The 18,873-nt window shown below is 42.5% G+C and overlaps 1 protein-coding gene across 2 annotated transcripts in view; it reads right to left on the bottom strand.

Moving 5' to 3' along the window:
- Positions 1-18,873, bottom strand: part of LOC124789109 (zinc finger and SCAN domain-containing protein 12-like) — a 63,011-nt gene that overhangs the window by 6,874 nt on the left and 37,264 nt on the right. For both annotated transcript variants that reach the window (XM_047256400.1, XM_047256406.1), the window contains exon 9: positions 14,964-15,158. In XM_047256400.1, coding sequence (XP_047112356.1) covers positions 14,964-15,158 — 195 coding nt within the window. The remainder of the gene's footprint in view (positions 1-14,963; positions 15,159-18,873) is intronic.

The raw sequence follows: 18,873 nt of genomic DNA, 5'->3' as shown, positions 1-18,873 counted from the left end.
AAGTGTGATAGGACTGTTGCTGTTTACAAAATATATAAATGATCTAGTAGAAAGCGTCAGACACTCTTTAAGGCTATTTGCAGATGATGGAGTTGTCTATACCAAAGTAGCAACGCCAGAAGATAGTAAGAATTTGCAGAAAAACCTGCAGAGAATTGGTGATTGGTGGAGGCTCTGGCAGTTGACCCTGAATGTAAATAAATGTAACATATTGCGCATACATAGGAAAAGATATCCACTACTGTACAGCTACACTATTGATGACAAACAACTGGAGACAGCATTTGCTGTAAAATATCTAGGCTTAACTATCCAGAATGACCTTAAGTGGAATGACCACACAAAACAGATAGTGGGAAAAGTAGACGCCAGGATCACTGTCAGATTCATTGGAAGAATCTTAAGGAAATGTAACTCATCCACAAAAGAAGTGGCTTATAAGATGCTTGTTTACCCAATTCTTGAGTATTGTTCCTCTATCTGGGATTCATATCATGCAGGACTGATGGAGGAGATAGAAAAGTTCCAATGACGAGCGGCATGTTTTGTCATAGGACTGTTTAGCTGGTGAGAGAGAGTTACAGAAATGCTAAATGAACTCCGTTGGCAGATGTTACAAGAGAGGTGTTGTGCATCACGGAGAGATTTACTATTGAAATTTCGAGACAGCACTTTTCAGAAGGAGTCAAGACAACATTGTACTTCCTCCCACATACATATCGTGTATTGACCAGGAGAAGAAAATCCAAGAAATTAGAGCCAGTACAGAGGGGCAGCACTTTTGAGGAGGAGCTGGACAACGTATTAAATCCCGCCCCCCCCCCCCCCCCACCCCACCCCACCCCGCACATATGTCTCACGTATTGACCACGAGGAGAAAATTTGAGAACTTACAGCCAGTACAGAGGCTTACCGACAATCATTCTTCCCACGTACTATTCGTGAGTGGAACACAGTTGGAAGTATCAGATAGTGGTACCGAAAGTACCCTAGGCCACACACCATTAGGTGGCTTGTGGAGTATGATAGTATGATGTAGATGTAGATGTAGATGTAGATGTACAGTAAGTCTCTCCTGACCAATAGTTTTGGTGACTTTCCCAAAATCTACCCCTTTTCCTGGACTGCCTGAAGAAGGAGCCATGGGCTCAGAAAGCTTGCCAATTACAACTGTCTTTTGTGTGTGTGTGTGTGTGTGTGTGTGTGTGTGTGTGTGTGTGTGTGTGTGTGTATTCCACTGCTGCTTGGTGGGTAGATTTTTTATCTATCCAATTCAATAATTTAGACTACAGTTTTTGGATTAAGTTTACCCCTGAAAAACTACAGCCTTTATCCCCCCCCCAAACCCTCTGAGGTGACACAGCTCTATCGTATGGCTTAATGATGATGGCATCCTCTTGGTTAAAATATCTGGAGGTAAAATACTTCCCCATTCAGATCTCTGAACAGGGACTTCTCAGGGAGAGTGTCATCATCAGGACATCAGGAAAAACATAACTAGCATTCAATGGGTTGAAGTGTGGAATGTTAACAATGTAAGTATGTTACAGAATTTAACCATGGAAATGGATAGGTTGAAGTTAGATATAGTGGGAATTAGTAAAGTGTGGTGGCAGGATGAGCAGGACTTTTGGTCAGGTCATTACAGGGCTGCGACCACAAAATCAAATATGGGTATTGCAAGAGCAATAATGAATAAGAAAATAAGACTGTGGATAAACTACTGCAAACAATGTAGTGAATGCATTATTGTAACCAAGACAGACATAGAGCCCACACCCACCATAGTAGTACTAGTTTATAACCCAAGTAGCTCTGCAGATGATGGAAGAATTGAGAGAATGTATGATGAGATAAACAAAATTATTCAGGAAGTTAAGGGAGATCAAAATTTCATTGTGATGGATTGCTACCCACCACATAGAGGAGGCACTGAGTCACAGATGACACAATGAAAAGATCACTGAACATCTACGCTTTTGGACAAAAAAGATCCTTCTTCAAAAATAATAATAATAATAAAAAAACATACACACCACATTCACACAAGTACAACTCTCACACACATGGCCATTGTCTCTGGTGTGTGTGTGTGTGTGTGTGTGTGTGTGTGTGTGTGTGTGTGTGTGTGTGTGTGTGTTCATTTCTATTTCTGAATACAGACTTTTTTGTTCAAAAGCTTAAATGTTTAACAGTGTCTTTACAGTGCTTGCCTACAACTCAGTGCCTCCTCTATGTGGTGAGTAGCAATCTATCATTTTCATAACATTTTTTCTATCCCATCCTGGCATTTCCACTGTTTAACTGTGATGGAAGACTGAAATTCGGTAGTAGGAAAAGGACAAGAAGGAAAAATAGTGGGAAAACAAGGACTGGGGGAAAGGATGAAAGGGGAAGCCCTTGGTAGAATTTTGCACAGAGCATAATTTAATCATCACTAATACTTGGTTTTTAAGAGACATGAAAGGAGGTTGTATACATGAAAGAGACTGAGGACACTGGAAGGTTTCAAACAGAGTATGTATTGGTAAGAGAAAGATTCTGAAACCAGATTTTAAATTATAAGACTTCAGGGGCAGATGGGGATTCTGGCCCTAATTTATTGGTTGTGAACTGCAGATTGAAATTCAAGAAATTGCAAAATGGTAATAAACTAAGAAGATAAGACTTGGGATTAATTGAAAGAACCAGAGGTTGTTTAGAATTTCACTGGGAGCTTTAGGCAACATTGGACAGAGTGAATTAAAGGGAATACAATAGAAGACAAACAGGTAACTTTGAAAGAAGAAACAGAGACTGCAGCAGAGGATCACAAGGTAAAAAGACAAAGCTCAGTGAAAATCTTTGAACAGCACAAGTGATACTGATTTAACTGATGAAAGAAGAAAATATGAAAATGGAGCAAATGAAGCACACAACAGAGAATACACACATCTAAAAAAGTGAGAATGACAGAAAGTGCGAAATGGCTACACAAGAATACTAGAGGACAAATGCAAGGCTGCAGAAGCATGCATAACTAGGGGAAAGATGGATGCCACTATACAAAAATTAGAGAGATCTTTGGAGAAAAGAGAAACTATCAGTTTCATAAGCCATGCTGGCAAAAACTGACACAAATTATTTACAGAAAAATGGAAAAAAATTGACAAAATTAAATTTTGGGGAAGATCAGTTTGAATTCCAGAGAAATGTAGGAATATTTGTGGGAAAACAGACCCTATGATTTATCCTAGAATATAGGCTGAAGACAGGAAAACCTACTATTGTAGCATTTGCAGATTTATAAAAAGCTTTTGACAATGTTAACTGGAATACAGTTTTTGAAATTATGAAAGTAGCAGGGATAACAAAAGGCTACTTACAATTTGTACAGAAAGCAGGCTGCAGTTGTGTGAAAGGACATTAAAAGGAAGCTGTAGTTGCAAAGGGTTGTAGCCTATCCTCAATATTATTCAATCTATATGTTGAGCAAGTTTGGAAGGAAACGTAAGACAAATCTGGGAATCAAAATTCATGAAGTAGAAATAAAAACTTTGAGGTTTGCTGATGACATTGCAACTCTGTCAGAGACAACAAAGCACTCGGACGAACAGTGGTGTGGAATGTATAATGTCTTAAAAAGATGCAATATGATCAGCTTCAAAAGAAGTAAGACAAGGGTCATGGAATGTAATCGATTTAGACAAAGCAATGCTGTGGGAATTAGATTAGGAAATAAGACACTAAAAGTAGCAGGTTTGCTATCTCAGCAGCAAAATAACTGATGATAATTGAAGCACAGAAGATGTAAGACTGGCAACAGCTAGAAAAGCATTTCTGACAAAGAGAAATATGTTAACATCTATCAATCCAAGTGTTAGGAAGTCTCTTCTCAAGCTATTTGTTTGGAATGAAGCCTTATATGGCAGTGAAATATGAATGATAAGCAGTTCCAGTAAAAAGAGAATAGAAGCCATTGAAATGTGCTAAAATGCTGAGATTAGATGGGCAGATTGAACAATAAATAATGAGGTACTTCATTGAATTGGGGGGGGGGGGGGGGGTGAAGATTTATGGCAAAACTTGACTAAAAGAAGGGATTGGTTGACTGAACACATCCAAGGCATCAAAGAATTGTCAATTTGGTAATGGAAGTGTAGCGACTCACATCCTCTTGCTGAAGTGTCGCGCTGGGTAGTGCGACTGGTGTCAAACTGTTTTCACGCCAGCCACCAGAGGCACTGTTTTATTTCCTTAATAATGTGTGTATTCTTAGTCTTGTGATCTATTGTTTTTCAGAGATATATTCCTGTCCAGTTACTTGATTTTGGACGTAACAACACACTGATTCATCCTTTTATCTCAGGGAAGTGTCTACATGTTCGAAAATGTCTCAGAGTTGCTACATCTTAATACTACCCATTGCTGTGCACTACAATAAAGTTTTGTTCATTCCTTGGTCAAGAGTCAGGCTAGAGCTCAACATGACAAAGCACCATATCACCAACGATAGTAACGTGTGGACTGTGGCTATCTTGCAGCCAAGGCTGATGTGCTCACTAAACAGATCAGTGAACCGTTATCTTGGCAAAACTGTAGCAGCGACAAAAACTGCTACCACAAGAGATCAAGAAGCCACTCTTCCACAACCTTTTCATCTTCTGAAGCATATCAATTAGGTATACAAATGTACCATGCTCTACCAGTGGCCATTAGGTTTAAGCACATCATCTGATAACCGAGCACAATCATAGTGCACATTTATAATGGGGTCAGAAGTCAGATCGGAAATATTTTGGGGATACTGTACCAGACTTAAGCATATTTCCCTGAATCCTATTACACAGCAAACAAGCATCAACCTTATTCTGCCTTACCACAGCAAACAACTCTTCCATGCAGATGGAATGCAGCAAATGGAATTAGATCTGGGGTTGCATAATATCTTTGCATGGTATTTCACGATTGCAGATGCGAGAGTCCATCGTGGAGCCAATTTCTCAGCGTACTATTACCTGCTGCCTGAGATAGTGAAAGTGCAAATTGCTGACAGCATCACAGGCCTGACGGCATCACTGGCCTGACGGCATCAAGATTCCAATGCAGTGCAGCAATGCACACGGCCATTGTCATGCAAGCGGCCAGTGGCAAGCCTGCGGACCTATTGCTGCGATTTCCAGCCCTGATGCAACCACCTGGAGCACTGAAAAGGTACGTCACAACACAGTTCATCGTATTAAAACCACTGATGGACTGCCTGTCCCATTTAAACCTAGATATCTAGCACCCGACCGCTTAGCCATTGTGAAGGCAGAATTTAACACCATGCTTAGGGAAGGAATTATTCATCCATCCTGTAGTCCATAGTCATCTCCCTAGCCTCTTGTATCAAAGAAGTGTGGTGCATAGTGTCCTTGTGGGGCTATTGTGCACTCGATGCTTGAACAGTACCAAATCATTACCCAGTGTCTTTATTACGGGATTGTAATTACACATTATGTGGTGCAACAATTTTCAGTGTCCTTGATTGTGCTAAGGTGTTTACTCAGACACCAGTGGTGTAAAAAGATATACTGCAGACAGCCACCATCACATCATCTGGGTTATTTGGGAGCCTTTTCATGACATTTGACCTACAGAATGCTGCACAATCATGGCAATGATTCATCAGTTCAGTCTTCCTTTCTATGTCGCATATTTGGATGACACACTTAGCTGAGCACCACAGATGGCACTTAACAGAAGTTCTCAAGCATTTAGAATTTTATGGTGCAGAGCTGAACACTGCAAAGCATGTATTTGGTCAGTCACATGTCAACTTCCTAGGGAACCTTACAAATTTCTCAACTGAATACTGCTAGAAGACTGTGCTGCTTCCTTCGCACATTCAACTTCTATCACTGATATCTGCCACACTTGACAGAGCTACACATATTGTAGACAGCAGCACTTGCTGGTCCGAAAATCTAGAGTAACTTACCAATCCAGTGGCAGATGCCATGAGTTCTACCTTTGAGGCAGCAAAACCGATGCAGCACTTCGCACTCATCCTGAACTGGATGCAGTCCTTGCACTAATTGTTGATGTACACCCCTCACCATTTAGTTATTGATGGAATCCAAATAGTTACCAGAGCAGTGTTACAACAATTCCATGATGGCACATGGCAGCCACTCTCTTTTTACTCTCACAAGCTGTCTCCTTCATAGCAAAAGAGGAGCACAAATGATAGAGAACTTCTTGCTATCTATGATGATATGAAGTACTTTCATACACAACTAGAGGTCAGAAAGTTTACTATTTTTACAGATCTCAAAGTGCTCACTTATGCATTCTGGCATAATGATAAAAGTTTTACAGTGATTAATTTGAGCTATGTAGGGTAATTGAAGTTAATGATACAATCTCAATTTCAAGAGGAGAGGAGTAACATGGAATACAGTGGAGAGGGAAAAGCTACACCAGGACAGATATCAATGAGGAAGTTCTGACAGTGATGATGATTGTGGTGGTGATGATGATGATGATGATACAATCTATATATTTACACTATTTTGGTTTATTTTGAATACTACTTATCTGTGTTTGGTGGGTATTCTGGAGTTGACTGTAGCTATGCAGTAAAGTGGAGATCTGTACAAGACCATAAAGTAACAAAAATGTCATGGGCACTGCACATAAAAGAAACAGGCAGCAAAATAATCCTACTCCACATGGAGTAAAACACTGCCTCTGTTCAAAGTGCATTTCATTTCATTTCCTATGTACAATGCTTTCTGAACTATGCAGCTTCATCTCTGGGTGTTACGTGACATTTTTACTTGTTATGGTTGTTTATATACACAAAATGTTTGGTTAGAATCTGAAAATGAAGACTTGGGATTTTCATTCCAAAATTAATTTAAAATAATCCTATTCTGAATATCAGATACGATATGATGGAGTTAGGCAAAAAAAATTATGTGCATGTGAATGTTCAGTTCCGGCATCATTGTATACTCAGCCTTCGCACCTGAAGATGACGGCCAGATGGATGCCAAAATATCATGTAGTGAAGACAATCATATGCAGCAGCATACCCATGAAGAGCATAAACAAGACGCCGGGAAAATCTACGGAATCACAGTGTGCATCTTTGTTTACCAATGAGGCATCCACATAATTATCCACTTTTGTTATAGGTTATAATACTAAACAATAAAACTAAAAAACTGTCTCAAATGTGGTTAATTTCTAACATTTCAAGTAACATGTGTCTTTTGAAAACATTTTGTTCTTATGCATTATGTGTTATGTGTTTTTTCAAACATATTAACCATATCTACTTTCTTCTTTAGTAAAAGGTAAAGCCTCTGGCACAAGCCAGAGACAGGCCTGACTGCAGGTAGAGTGCAGCATTTCCTTGCAATGGTTGGTTGGTTGGTTGGTTGGTTGGTTGGTTGGTTGGTTGGTTGGTTGGTTGGTTGGTTCGTTGATTGGTTGGTTTAAAAGGGGGAGGGGGGGGGAGGATCTAACCACGAGATCATCAGTCCCTTGTTCCCAGCAGAACAATTACCCAAGAGAAAGAAGAAAACAAAGAAGATGTATGGCACAATAACAGGAGAAAGGAAGAAGGACAACAAACACTACAATGAACAAAACAGGACAAGAAAACCACAGAGACACGCAAGAAACAGGGAGAGGAGATTAAAAACAAGAAAGCAGATTACCATGGCTGGCTGACCATGACAATAAAAAAGGAGAAGCCAGCCACTTTGCAACACATTAAAACTTCCACCCTGAAAGTCCTAGGGTGGGGGACGAAGAGGGACAAAGGACGTGTACTAAAACTCAGATCAAATGACAAAACCCACCCTCATGAATAAAATGTAAAAGTAAAGCTGCTATTGAGGCATTGGTGCCCAATGCTGAAGGTAGGGTGCTGGGAAAGTTAAAAGTCTGCTGCAGAGCGGCTAGAAGTGGCGGACCACTGTCATTTGGGAGCCACAGCAACACTGAGGTGGGTCCCCACGACGGAGGAGGTAACCATATGTGAGACACGCATGGCCAATGCAGAGTCGACAAAGGACAACTGATTCCCTGTGAGAAGCCCACAGGGAAGACTTCAACACATTCTCAGTCTCCTTAATGACACACAGTTTGTTGTGCACACTGTTATGCCACTGAATCTTCCAAGACAGAATGCAGGTCAATTTCAGAGATGCCCATCTCCAGGAGTGGTTTCCGCGTAGCCTGTTTGGTCAGCCTATTAGCAAGTTCATTGCCTGGAATTCCGACGTGTCCTGGGGTCCACGCAAACACGACAGTAAGACTGGACGATTCCAGAGCAGAGATGGACTCCTGGATGTTCACTACCAAAGGATGGCAAGGGTAGCACTGGTCAATAGCTTGTAAGTTGCTCAGGGAGTCAAAACAGAGAAGAAACGACTCACTAGAACAGGAACGGATGTACTGAAGTACACGGGATACAGCCACAAGCTCTGCAGTGAACACACTGCAGCCAGCGGGCAAGGAATACTGTTCAGTATGACCTCTGTGGACATAGGCGAAGCCAACATTACCATCAGCCATTGAGTCATCAGTGTAAACAACTTCAGAGCCCCAGAATGTGTCAAGAATCGAGAGGAAGTGACAAGCGGAGAGCGGTAGGTTAACAGAGTCCTTAGGGCCATGCAAAAGGTCCAGACAAAACTTCGGCCAAGGTGTACACCATGGAGGTGTACGTGAATGGACCTCAAATAGAGGTGGTAACTGTAACCCAGACTCCCACAGTCAGGGCGGGACTGAAGAAGGGCTCTGTAGAGGAGCAGCAGCGTAGAGCGATCTGCACCCCGGTTGGTATTGCTCAGGCAGTGGAGAGTACTGAGGTGCTGCCAGCACTCCCACTTAAGCTGATGAAGGTGAGGTAGCCAAGTAAACTGGGCATCAAAAACCAGTTTTAAGAATCGATACTTCTCCACTACAGAGAGTGGATTGTCATTAAGATAATGTTCAGGTTCTGGATGAACAGTGCGATGCCAACAGAAGTGCACGACACACGACTTCACGGCTGAAAACTGGAAGCCGTGGGCCAGAGCCCATGACTGCACCTTGTGAATGGCTCCCTGTAGGCGCCACTCAGCAACACCAGTACTGGAGGAGCAATACGAAATGCAGAAGTCATCCACATACAGAGAAGGGAGACTGACGGCCCTACAGTTGCTGCTAGGCCATTGATGGCCACTAAAATAGTGATACAGTCAATACGGAACCCTGCAGAATGCCATTCTCCTGAATGTGGGGGGAACTAGGGGAGGCACCAACTTGGACATGGAAAATATGGAGCGACAGGAAGTTTTGGATAAAAATCGGGAGTGGGCCTCGGAGACCCCACCCATACAATGTAGCAAGGATATGACGTCGCCAGTCGCCAGGTCATGTCATATGCTTATGTAAGTAAAAAAAGATGGCAACCAGATGTTGGAGTCTAGAAAAGGGTGTTTGGATGGCAGACTCGAGGCACACAAAATTATCAGTGGTAGAGCAACCCTGGCGGAAGCCACCCTGACATGGAGCTTGTAGATCAGGTGACTCCAGGACCCAACCCAACCACCGACACACCATACATTCCAGCAGCTTACAGAGAATGTTGGTGAGGCTGATGGGCCGATAGCTATCCACATAAAGCGGATTTTTACCGGGTTTTAGTGCTGGAATGATGGTGCTCTCCCGCCATTGCGATGGAAAGACACCATCGCACCAGATCCAGTTGAAGATGACAAGGAGATATCGCTTGTAGTCAGACGAGAGACGTTTAATCATCTGACTGTGGATCCGATCCGGCCCAGGGGCTGTGTCGGGGCAATGTGCAAGGGTGCTGAGGAGCTCCCACTCTGTAAATGGGGTGTTATAGGGTTCACTGTGGTGTGTAGTTCCTACGCAGAGGCTCATGCATAATGCTCAGCAAAGTGCTTGGCAATCGCATTTGCGTCGGTAGAGGGCACACCATTGATGTTAACGCCAGGAACACATGTTGGGGACTGGTGCCCAAAAAGAAGTCTGATCTTCATCCAAACTTGGGAAGGTGATGTATGGCACCCAATGGTCGACAACACTCCTGTTTCCGTGATTTTATAAGCAGGCAAATGCGGGTACAGAGCTGCTTAAAGGCTATTAGGTGCTCTAGGGAAGGGTGCAAATTATGTCATTGTAGAGCTCACCAACGCTCTTTAATTGCCTCAGTGACTTCCGGTGACCACCAAGGGACTGTCTTTTGCCGGGGGCACCCTAGAGAATGAGGGATCACGTTTTCCGCCACAGAAACTATTGTTGTAGTGACCTGCTCTATCACAACATCGATGGTATAACATGGGGGAGATTCAATGTTGACAGCAGAGGTGAAGGCTACCCAGCCTGCCTTGTTTAAAGCCCATATGGGTAGGCGGTTCAAGGGCATGATGCAGGGAGAGTGACAGGAAGATGGGGAAGTGGTCACTACCACACAGGTCATCATGTGCTCTCCAGTGGATAGATGGGAGGAGACCTGGGCGGCAAATTGATAAATCAGTGGCCGAGTAACTACTATGAGCCACACTGAAATGTGTAGCGGCCCCAGTATTTAAGAGGCAGAGATCGAGTTGGGACAGTAAATTTTTGACATCTCTGCCATGGCCAGTAAGCATGTTGCTACCCCACAAGGGGTTATGGGCACTAAAATCTCCAAAATGTAGGAAAGGTTTAGGAAGTTGATCAATCATTGCAACCAATATGTTCAGGAGTACCGCACCCTCTAGAGACAGATATATGTTACAGACAGTTATTTCCTGTGTTGTCCATATCCTGACAGCCACAGCTTCAAGAGGAGTTTGAAGGGGCACAGGTTCACTACATATCGAGTTCAAGACATAAACGCAAACTCCACCTGACATTCTATTATATTTGCTACGATTCTTGTAATATCACCTGTAGCCATGAAGGGCAGGGGTCTGCATTGCCGGGAACCAGGTTTCCAGGAGGGCAATGCAGAAAGCACGTGTAAAGCTTAACAGCTGCCATAGCTCAGCCAGGTGGTGGAAAAACTGCCGCAATTCCACTGGAGGATGACGTGATCGTGAGACTGGGAAGGCATGAAACACTCAATGAGGTAGTCTACGCCTCAGGGTTACCTGCTGCCACTGACTTATTTCCTGAACAGGCTATATCCACATTGTGTCTGAGGATTTGGCGAGATCTAGGTCCTGAACAGATGCCAGAATCTTCACCTCATCCTCAGACGCAGAGCTTGTAGGTAGTGTGGTGTGGGTGCCACCGCAATTCCCTTGGTCTTGGGAGTCTTCTTTCTGGATTTCTCTCACTGATCCTTGGGTTTCTCTGGCTGGGAGGGCTTCAAGGATTCAGTTTCCAGGACTAAGGATGACAGTGAAGCCCTTATGACCAGCTGTTTTTGGGCACTTCAGCCACTGGCGGGTGTCATCTTTCCCACTAGCAGAAACCTGGGAAGGGAGTGATCCAAAGAAGACTTATGCTTCTTCGGCTGAGAAGTGGGGACTGGTGTCCCTGATGGTTGGAGGGACACTGCTCCCAAGGTAGGTGGTGCAGGAGCAACTGGGAGGGAAAAAATGCCCCCCCCCCCCCCCCATCATCATCAAGGGGGCAGGTGTAGTCTTCCGGCTCCAAGAACCAACTGGAACTCGAGGAACTGACGGGGCTACAACTGTTCTCGAAGCAGCAGCATAAGAGTAGGTCATAGCCACATGATGTAGGTGCTCAAATTTCCTCTTGACCTCAGTGTAGGTCAGTCGGTGGAGGGTCTTGTATTCCATGATTTCCCTTTCTTGCTGTAAAATCCTGCAGTCTGCTGAGCAAGGTGAATGATGCTCTCTGCAGCTGACACAGATAGGACGTAGGGAACATGGAGTATTGGGATGGGATGGACGTCCACAATCTCAACATGCGATGCTGGAAGTACAGCGGGAAGACGTATGGCTGAACTTCCAGCACTTAAAAATACAGCATGGGGGGAGAGATATATGGCTTGCAATCACAGCGGTAGACCATCACCTTGACTTTCTCAGGTAAAGTGTCACCCTCATAGGCCAAGATGAAGGCACCAGTGGCAACCTGATTATCCCTTGGACCCCAATGGACGTGCTGGATGAAATGAACTCCTCGTCACTGTAAGTTGGTGCACAGCTCATCGTCAGACTGCAAAAGAAGGTACCTGTGGAAAACACTATCCTGGCCCACATTTAAGCTCTAACGAGGCATGGCAGTAATGGAAACATCCCCCGGCTTGTCACAAGTGAGTTATGCCCATGACTGGGCAGAGGATGCCATTTTTATCAAGACTGACCCTGACAGCATTTTGGACAAGCCCTCCACCTCCCAAACTTGTCCTCTAAATGCTCCACAAAAAACTGAGGCTTCATTGAGACAAAGGAGCCCCATCAGCTCTTGTACATATGAGGTACTGGGGCGAATAAGGTTTGCTACCATCCTTAGCCTGGCATTCCTACCATGGTGTGCCATGGAGGGGAACGATTTAGGATCATACTTCCTTGCATTGTATTGAGACTTGGAACGCTTAGAGACTGCTGACGTTTGATCACCAGCAAGTGGTGATGTGGTACGCTTCATCGTGCATCATCTGCCCTCATGCCACTCACTCTGACCACGGGACCTCCCCACGGCTGCCACCCAGCCGCAGCAAAGGCCACCAGGCAGGATGACCATTGTAGGAGTCCTGATGCCCTAGGGTGACGAGCATCTATTCCTTGGCATACATGGGGAGTTAACGGTGCATGCATCAGCAGAGCGATCTCTGTGTAGTCAGGGGGCTACAACCAATAGCGTACATGGCGGCCCAACTACAACGGACTGGCTACTGTGCTGAATATGAGGGGCAAAGAATTCCATGCTTCTCGTTGGCGCAGAAAACGACACTGCATAGTGGGTGGAGGAAAATGCACTCAGGAAGGTGTCCTCACTCAAGAGATGGAGGATGAGCGGGACTGCAATGCCACAATGAGAGAGTGGGCTACAGATCTCAATGCATAATGGGCACAATGCACCATGTAAGTCACCCTCCCCCAATTGGCTCACTCTTTGGGAAAATTCTGCAAAACAGAGGTCAAACCCTACAGGGGACCATCACATAAAGGCTGAAAGGTGTGGACTCCTTTTAGTCATCTCTTACAACAGGCAGGAAAACCTAGGGCCTATTCTAACCCCCGGGCCCACACGAGGGTTCTTCGTAATGGCACTAGGAGGGGAAAGGTGGTGGTTCCATTGCCCTGACTGCCTTTTTTTCCTTGGGAGAGATGGCCAACACTCATTTGATACCACGCTGAGTGAACCCGGGCCATCCTGGAGGGCAGACCTTGGGCCGGAGCCTAGTGCTCTATCCACTAGACCACCACAGCCACCTTTTTAAGTACATGTTTCAAAAAGAGATGAAATAGTTGAGGGAAGGGGAAATGATTAGTAATAGTATTATGCTCCAACCAGACTGTGAATAAGCAGAATAAACAGAAAGGAAGAACTTCCTATGATTTGTTTTACTGTGATACTATGATTAGATTAGATCTAGTTTTCGCTCCATAGACCCAAAAATGAGGTGACTCTCATGGGTGTGGAACAAGTCAGAAAGTATAATATAAAAAACATAAAACATCTGAATATAATACTCGCTACCCTGATCATTTGTCAGGAAATTGTCAAAATAAGTGAATATATTACTATATGAAAGTAACAGTAAACCTTCCTATGACGGCAAGACATGAAGACACAAGCAGAGTTCGGTCTACCAAGAGTCCTAATGATGAAAAGTTAAAAAATGTTATATTGATAATATATGCTGACTTTCATGGCCTGTATTTGCATTTTGTTACATGGGTGCTAGATCATGGCTTGAGGGATTTTTCTGTGCCTGGTTTTATGCCTTCTAATGCTGGAGACATCAGATGCTATAATGACTCATGTAGCAGTTTGAATTCAAATAAGTCCAATTTGGCTTCTTGAGTTTGAAATCACTATTTGAGTCTTTATAACCTCTACTGAGAGCACAGTGTTTTTAAATGTGAATAGTGAAATGCAATGGTACATACCCAAGTAAATAATTATGAAATATGACAATGTGGAGATGACACGTAGATTAGATATCTATTAATGCTTGGAGTAAGCACAATATTAGAAAATCTTTAACATTTTTATGGTGAAATGTTATGAGCTATTGGGAATTTGATAAAGCATTATCAAAATTTACATTCTGTTAATGGAACCATACAACCAAAAGATTAATACTGCTCTTATTCAATAGCCATTTGAAGGCCCTCGCGGCAGCTTTTAAAATGTAATAGCTAAGTTTAGGATTCACTGATTTCCATTATATATATCAGACTCCCACTACCATCAACTGCAGGAAGAATGATTGGAGAACTTTACAACTCAGCTAATTTTTAGTATTATGCAACTTTGTGTGATCTCCACCATATCAGACCAAAGGAAGAGATTCAAACTGAATTGTAATTTTTTGGGTGAGTAAATATGAGCGAGTTCTGATGATAACAGGAATCAGGAATTTACAGTGAAACTGGATAAAAATAGCTTATTGCTAAACAATGGTGGGCAAAGCTACAGAACTCACATTGAACAGAACCTGTTAACAATTTTCTGCTGCTTTCAATGTATATTTGGCACAGAATCATACGGACAATACACAACTGCCATTAGAAAAGAGCTCAATGGCAAATGATTTGCTCAACACGTGGCTGGCTATGCACTACAAGGCACATATTTGAAAACACACTTGTTAATAAAAAATGTCTAATGAACTAAAATGTTTCTGGTCCTGATCTTTTTATTTTATTTTTAGAAGGTAATTAGTCAATTACTTGCAACTCATTCTGGATTGTGAATTTGCCAAATTAGCTCAGATAATGAGTTGGGTTGATAACCTATGCAATATTTCATTAACTTATGTTTCTACATTAATTTTTTGGTACCTGTGGCTGCATGATATGTTGTGCCTGCTGTGGCTGCGACTGTTGCTGCTGTGACTGCTGCTGCATTACACCTCCTCGAGGATCAGCCTTATGACGTCTACGTGTATGCTTCAGCCAATTGGGGTAATTTGTAAATGTTCTTTCACAGAATTTGCACGCATATGGCCTCTCGCCTGTGTGGATATTGTAGTGTTGCTATGTATATTTAAGAGGTAAAGAAAAGAAACAAGTTAGTTATATGAAACATGTCTGCAATAAAGGAACACATTTTTGAAACCAGAAGTCTGAGCACTATTTGAAGGGAAGCCAATGTACTATGGTTAGATGCATTATTTGCAAATTAATAGTATCCCGAGTTCACACACAAAATGTATCCAATATTTGACATAATTATTCATTACCCTTTATTTTACATAGTTTTCCACTGCTATATTGTTTACCAGCATTGCAAAAAGAAATATACAACTTTTGATTAAGCTTTGCTTCTTAAAGTTCAGGTTATTCATATTTATATATATGATGGAAATTAAATAGCATGGAAAATAGTGCACGTCCACAGAAAACAAGTCTGTACTCCAGGTCAGCAAAGTACCACTACAAAAAATTGGAAAACTACAAGGAGACAGAATCACATTCTACAAATTTCCTCAGCAGCATCTTGTTTGGAAGATCACATTCCCTTAATTTTGCTGTAGCTATTTATGTAATTAGTGCAACATTCCCCCTTTTCTCACTCATTTACTAGTTTGTATAAGGAAGTGTTTGAAAATATATGATTGCAATGTGAACAAAACTCTTTTAAAGGCAACTGCTGTTTCTTGGTACAGCATTTTACATTTCTATAATTGTCTTATAATGAAACATTTAATTTCCCCTTCCAACATCAGTGTATATTATCTGTATTCACAATAAATTCCACATTTTCAAGTTTTTAGTCACAATAATATTTTTTTTTAAACAAAATAAAACAAAAAATCAGAAAGTTCCACATGGTTTCAGGGAACTGATAAATTTCATTCGGGATATCTTTTCCTTTGTCAAAACAGAAATAACTTTATTGGGTGTACATTGTTTCAGTTCTTAAATTAAATATGTATTCTTTGTAACATAACTCATCCAAAAATAAAGAGAGAACCAACAAGCTTAAATTAAAGTTGTTCTCTTTCTGTTCCATAATGAACCACCCACAATACAGCCCAACTACGTCGTCCTTAGGAATGGATCGATTCACTTGCTGTTTGCAAGCAACTGGAAATTGGGCTGACTGTTTTCAAGTGACTGGAAGCTACTGCAAGAAACATGTACCAGAAATAGCAAAGGTACATCCAATGCTACACTATCCCGTGGATGTTGTCTGCTCCACAGGGAGTACATGTCCATTTGACTGTGAGTGGAATGTTGGTGGTAGGTTTAGGGGCCCTTCTGAGGGGAGGAAGAGAACAGAGAGAACTCAGAGTATTGCTCACATTCCCTTTATCAACAAATTCAAATTGCTGTTTCCCAAAGAAACTAAAACCACTGAACATACTTCACCTGTTGAGAAGCCTGCTGTATTTCATGTCAAGGGGAGGTGAGCACAAAAGGGCAGGGGTCCGTTAATCATCAACAGTTCACAAACATGCCGTGAATAATGGTCCCCCCTTAGGGAAATGCCAGAAAGGCATGAGAAGGAATACCCGATGCACTTAGTGTGTATGCCTGGGGGCCTCATTCAAAATGCTGAATAGACTGTTTTGACAGCCAATTCAGGGACAACGTGCAACCAACTGCTGACTGTGGAACACGTTAAAAAAACAATGCTGGTCACCTACATTTCTAGCATTTGTAGACTTAGAGAAAGCTTTTGAGAATGTTGACTGGAATACTCTCTTTCAAATTCTGAAGGTGGCAGGGGTAAAATACAGGGAGCGAAAGGCTATTTACAATTTTTACAGAAAGCAGATGGCAGTTATAAGAGTCGAGGGACATGAAAGGGAGCAGTGGTTGGGAAGGGAGTGAGACAGGGTTGTAGCCTCTCCCCGATGCTATTCAATCTGTATATTGAGCAAGCAGTAAAGGAAACAAAAGAAAAGTTAGGAGTAGGTATTAAAATCCATGGAGAAGAAATAAAAACTTTGAGGTTCACTGATGACATTGTAATTCTGTCAGAGACAGCAAAGGACTTGGAAGAGCAGTTGAATGGAATGGACAGTGTCGTGAAAGGAGGGTATATGATGAGCATCAACAAAAGCAAAATGAGGATAATGGTATGTAGTTGAATTAAGTCAGGTGATTCTGAGGGAATTAGATTAGGAAATGAGACACTTAAAGTAGGAAAGGAGTTTTGCTATTTGGGGAGCAAAATAACTGATGATGGTCAAAGTAGAGAGGATATAAAATGTAGACCGGTAATGGCAAGGAAAGCGTTTCTGAAGAAGAGAAATTTGTTAACATCGAGTATAGATTTAAGTGTCAGGAAGTCGTTTCTGAAAGTATTTGTATGGAGTGTAGCCATGTATGGAAGTGAAACATGGACAATAAATAGTTTGGACAAGAAGAGAATAGAAGCTTTCGAAATGTGATGCTACAGAAGAATGCTGAAGATTAGATGGGTAGATCACATAACTAATGAGGAGGTATTGAATAGAATTGGGGAGAAGAGGAGTTTGTGGCACAACTTGACTAGAAGAAGGGATCGGTTGGTAGGACATGTTCTGAGGCATCAAGGGATCACCAGTTTAGTACTGGAGGACAGGGTGGAGGGTAAAAATTGTACAGGGAGACCAAGAGATGAATACACTAAGCAGATTCAGAAGGATGTAGGCTGCAGTAGGTACGGGGGGAGATGAAGAAGCTTGCACAGGATTGAGTAGCATGGAGAGCTGCATCAAACCAATCTCAGGACTGAAGACCACAACAACAACAGTCACCTGTGCTTTGAGGACAAATTAGCTCATTCTAGCAACCGGCAGGCAAGGTGGAGAAAATCAGCCTTTCTCTTGGAACTTCAATGAAGTTCACATTCTCAGTACTGTCCCCAGAACTAATTGTGTGGCCCCCTGATTCTGAGCCAAATGGAAGGCTTGAAGCAGTGACTTCAAAGCTTCTGTGACAAGCTATGCTGCAACTTCCTAGTCTTACTCCATTAAGATGAGAACTGTAGGATCCTTCTAAATGGGTCACATGCATGCTACACTTCAGAGGCTGCTACAAAAGTAGATGATCGTGTCTGGGTTGCACACAAGGAAATCTTTTAGATTAGGCAACTCTTTAGGTGATGAGAGCTGTAGGAGGCCTTGAATTATTCGTGTAAGATCCAAAGAAATGCCCCCACAGACAAGACTACAAAAATTCCAGTGATCAACTGCCAAAGCATTCACAGCACTGCACAGACAAGATTTTTAAAATACTAGTGATCAACTGGCGGAGCATTATCAAGAAAGCATCAAAGTCTGAGACACTCCTAAAAACATAGGAGATCATATAATACAAGGAGCAAACCCACAAACAAACAACAGTACCTTCAGTTTGATAGCTGCCATCCATCCCACATCACATGCTCCCTTCCCTACAGCCTAGGTATTCGTGGCAAACGTATCTGCTCCAGTGACGAATCCCTCAACAATTACACCAATAACCTGACCAGTGCTTTCCTCTCCCGCAACTATCCTGCAGACCTTGTCCACAAACAGATCTCCTGAGCAATACATTCCTCCCCATCCAACAACAATGTTCCTACCCCCAGACCACACAGAAGCATCCCCCTTGTCACCCAATATTATCCTGGCCTCAAATACATCAACAAATTACTCTGCCAGGGATATGACTTTCTCAAGTCAACCCCTGAAATGAGATTATCCCTTGACAAAATTCTCCCCACACCACCCAGAGTTGCCTTTCATCGCCCCCCTAACCTCCGTAACATACTTGT

The sequence above is a fragment of the Schistocerca piceifrons genome, chromosome 1, assembly GCF_021461385.2.
Source record: "Schistocerca piceifrons isolate TAMUIC-IGC-003096 chromosome 1, iqSchPice1.1, whole genome shotgun sequence".
Taxonomy (NCBI): domain Eukaryota; kingdom Metazoa; phylum Arthropoda; class Insecta; order Orthoptera; family Acrididae; genus Schistocerca; species Schistocerca piceifrons.
The sequence above is the reverse complement of the archived record's forward strand: the minus strand, read 5'-3'. Positions and strand labels throughout refer to the sequence as shown.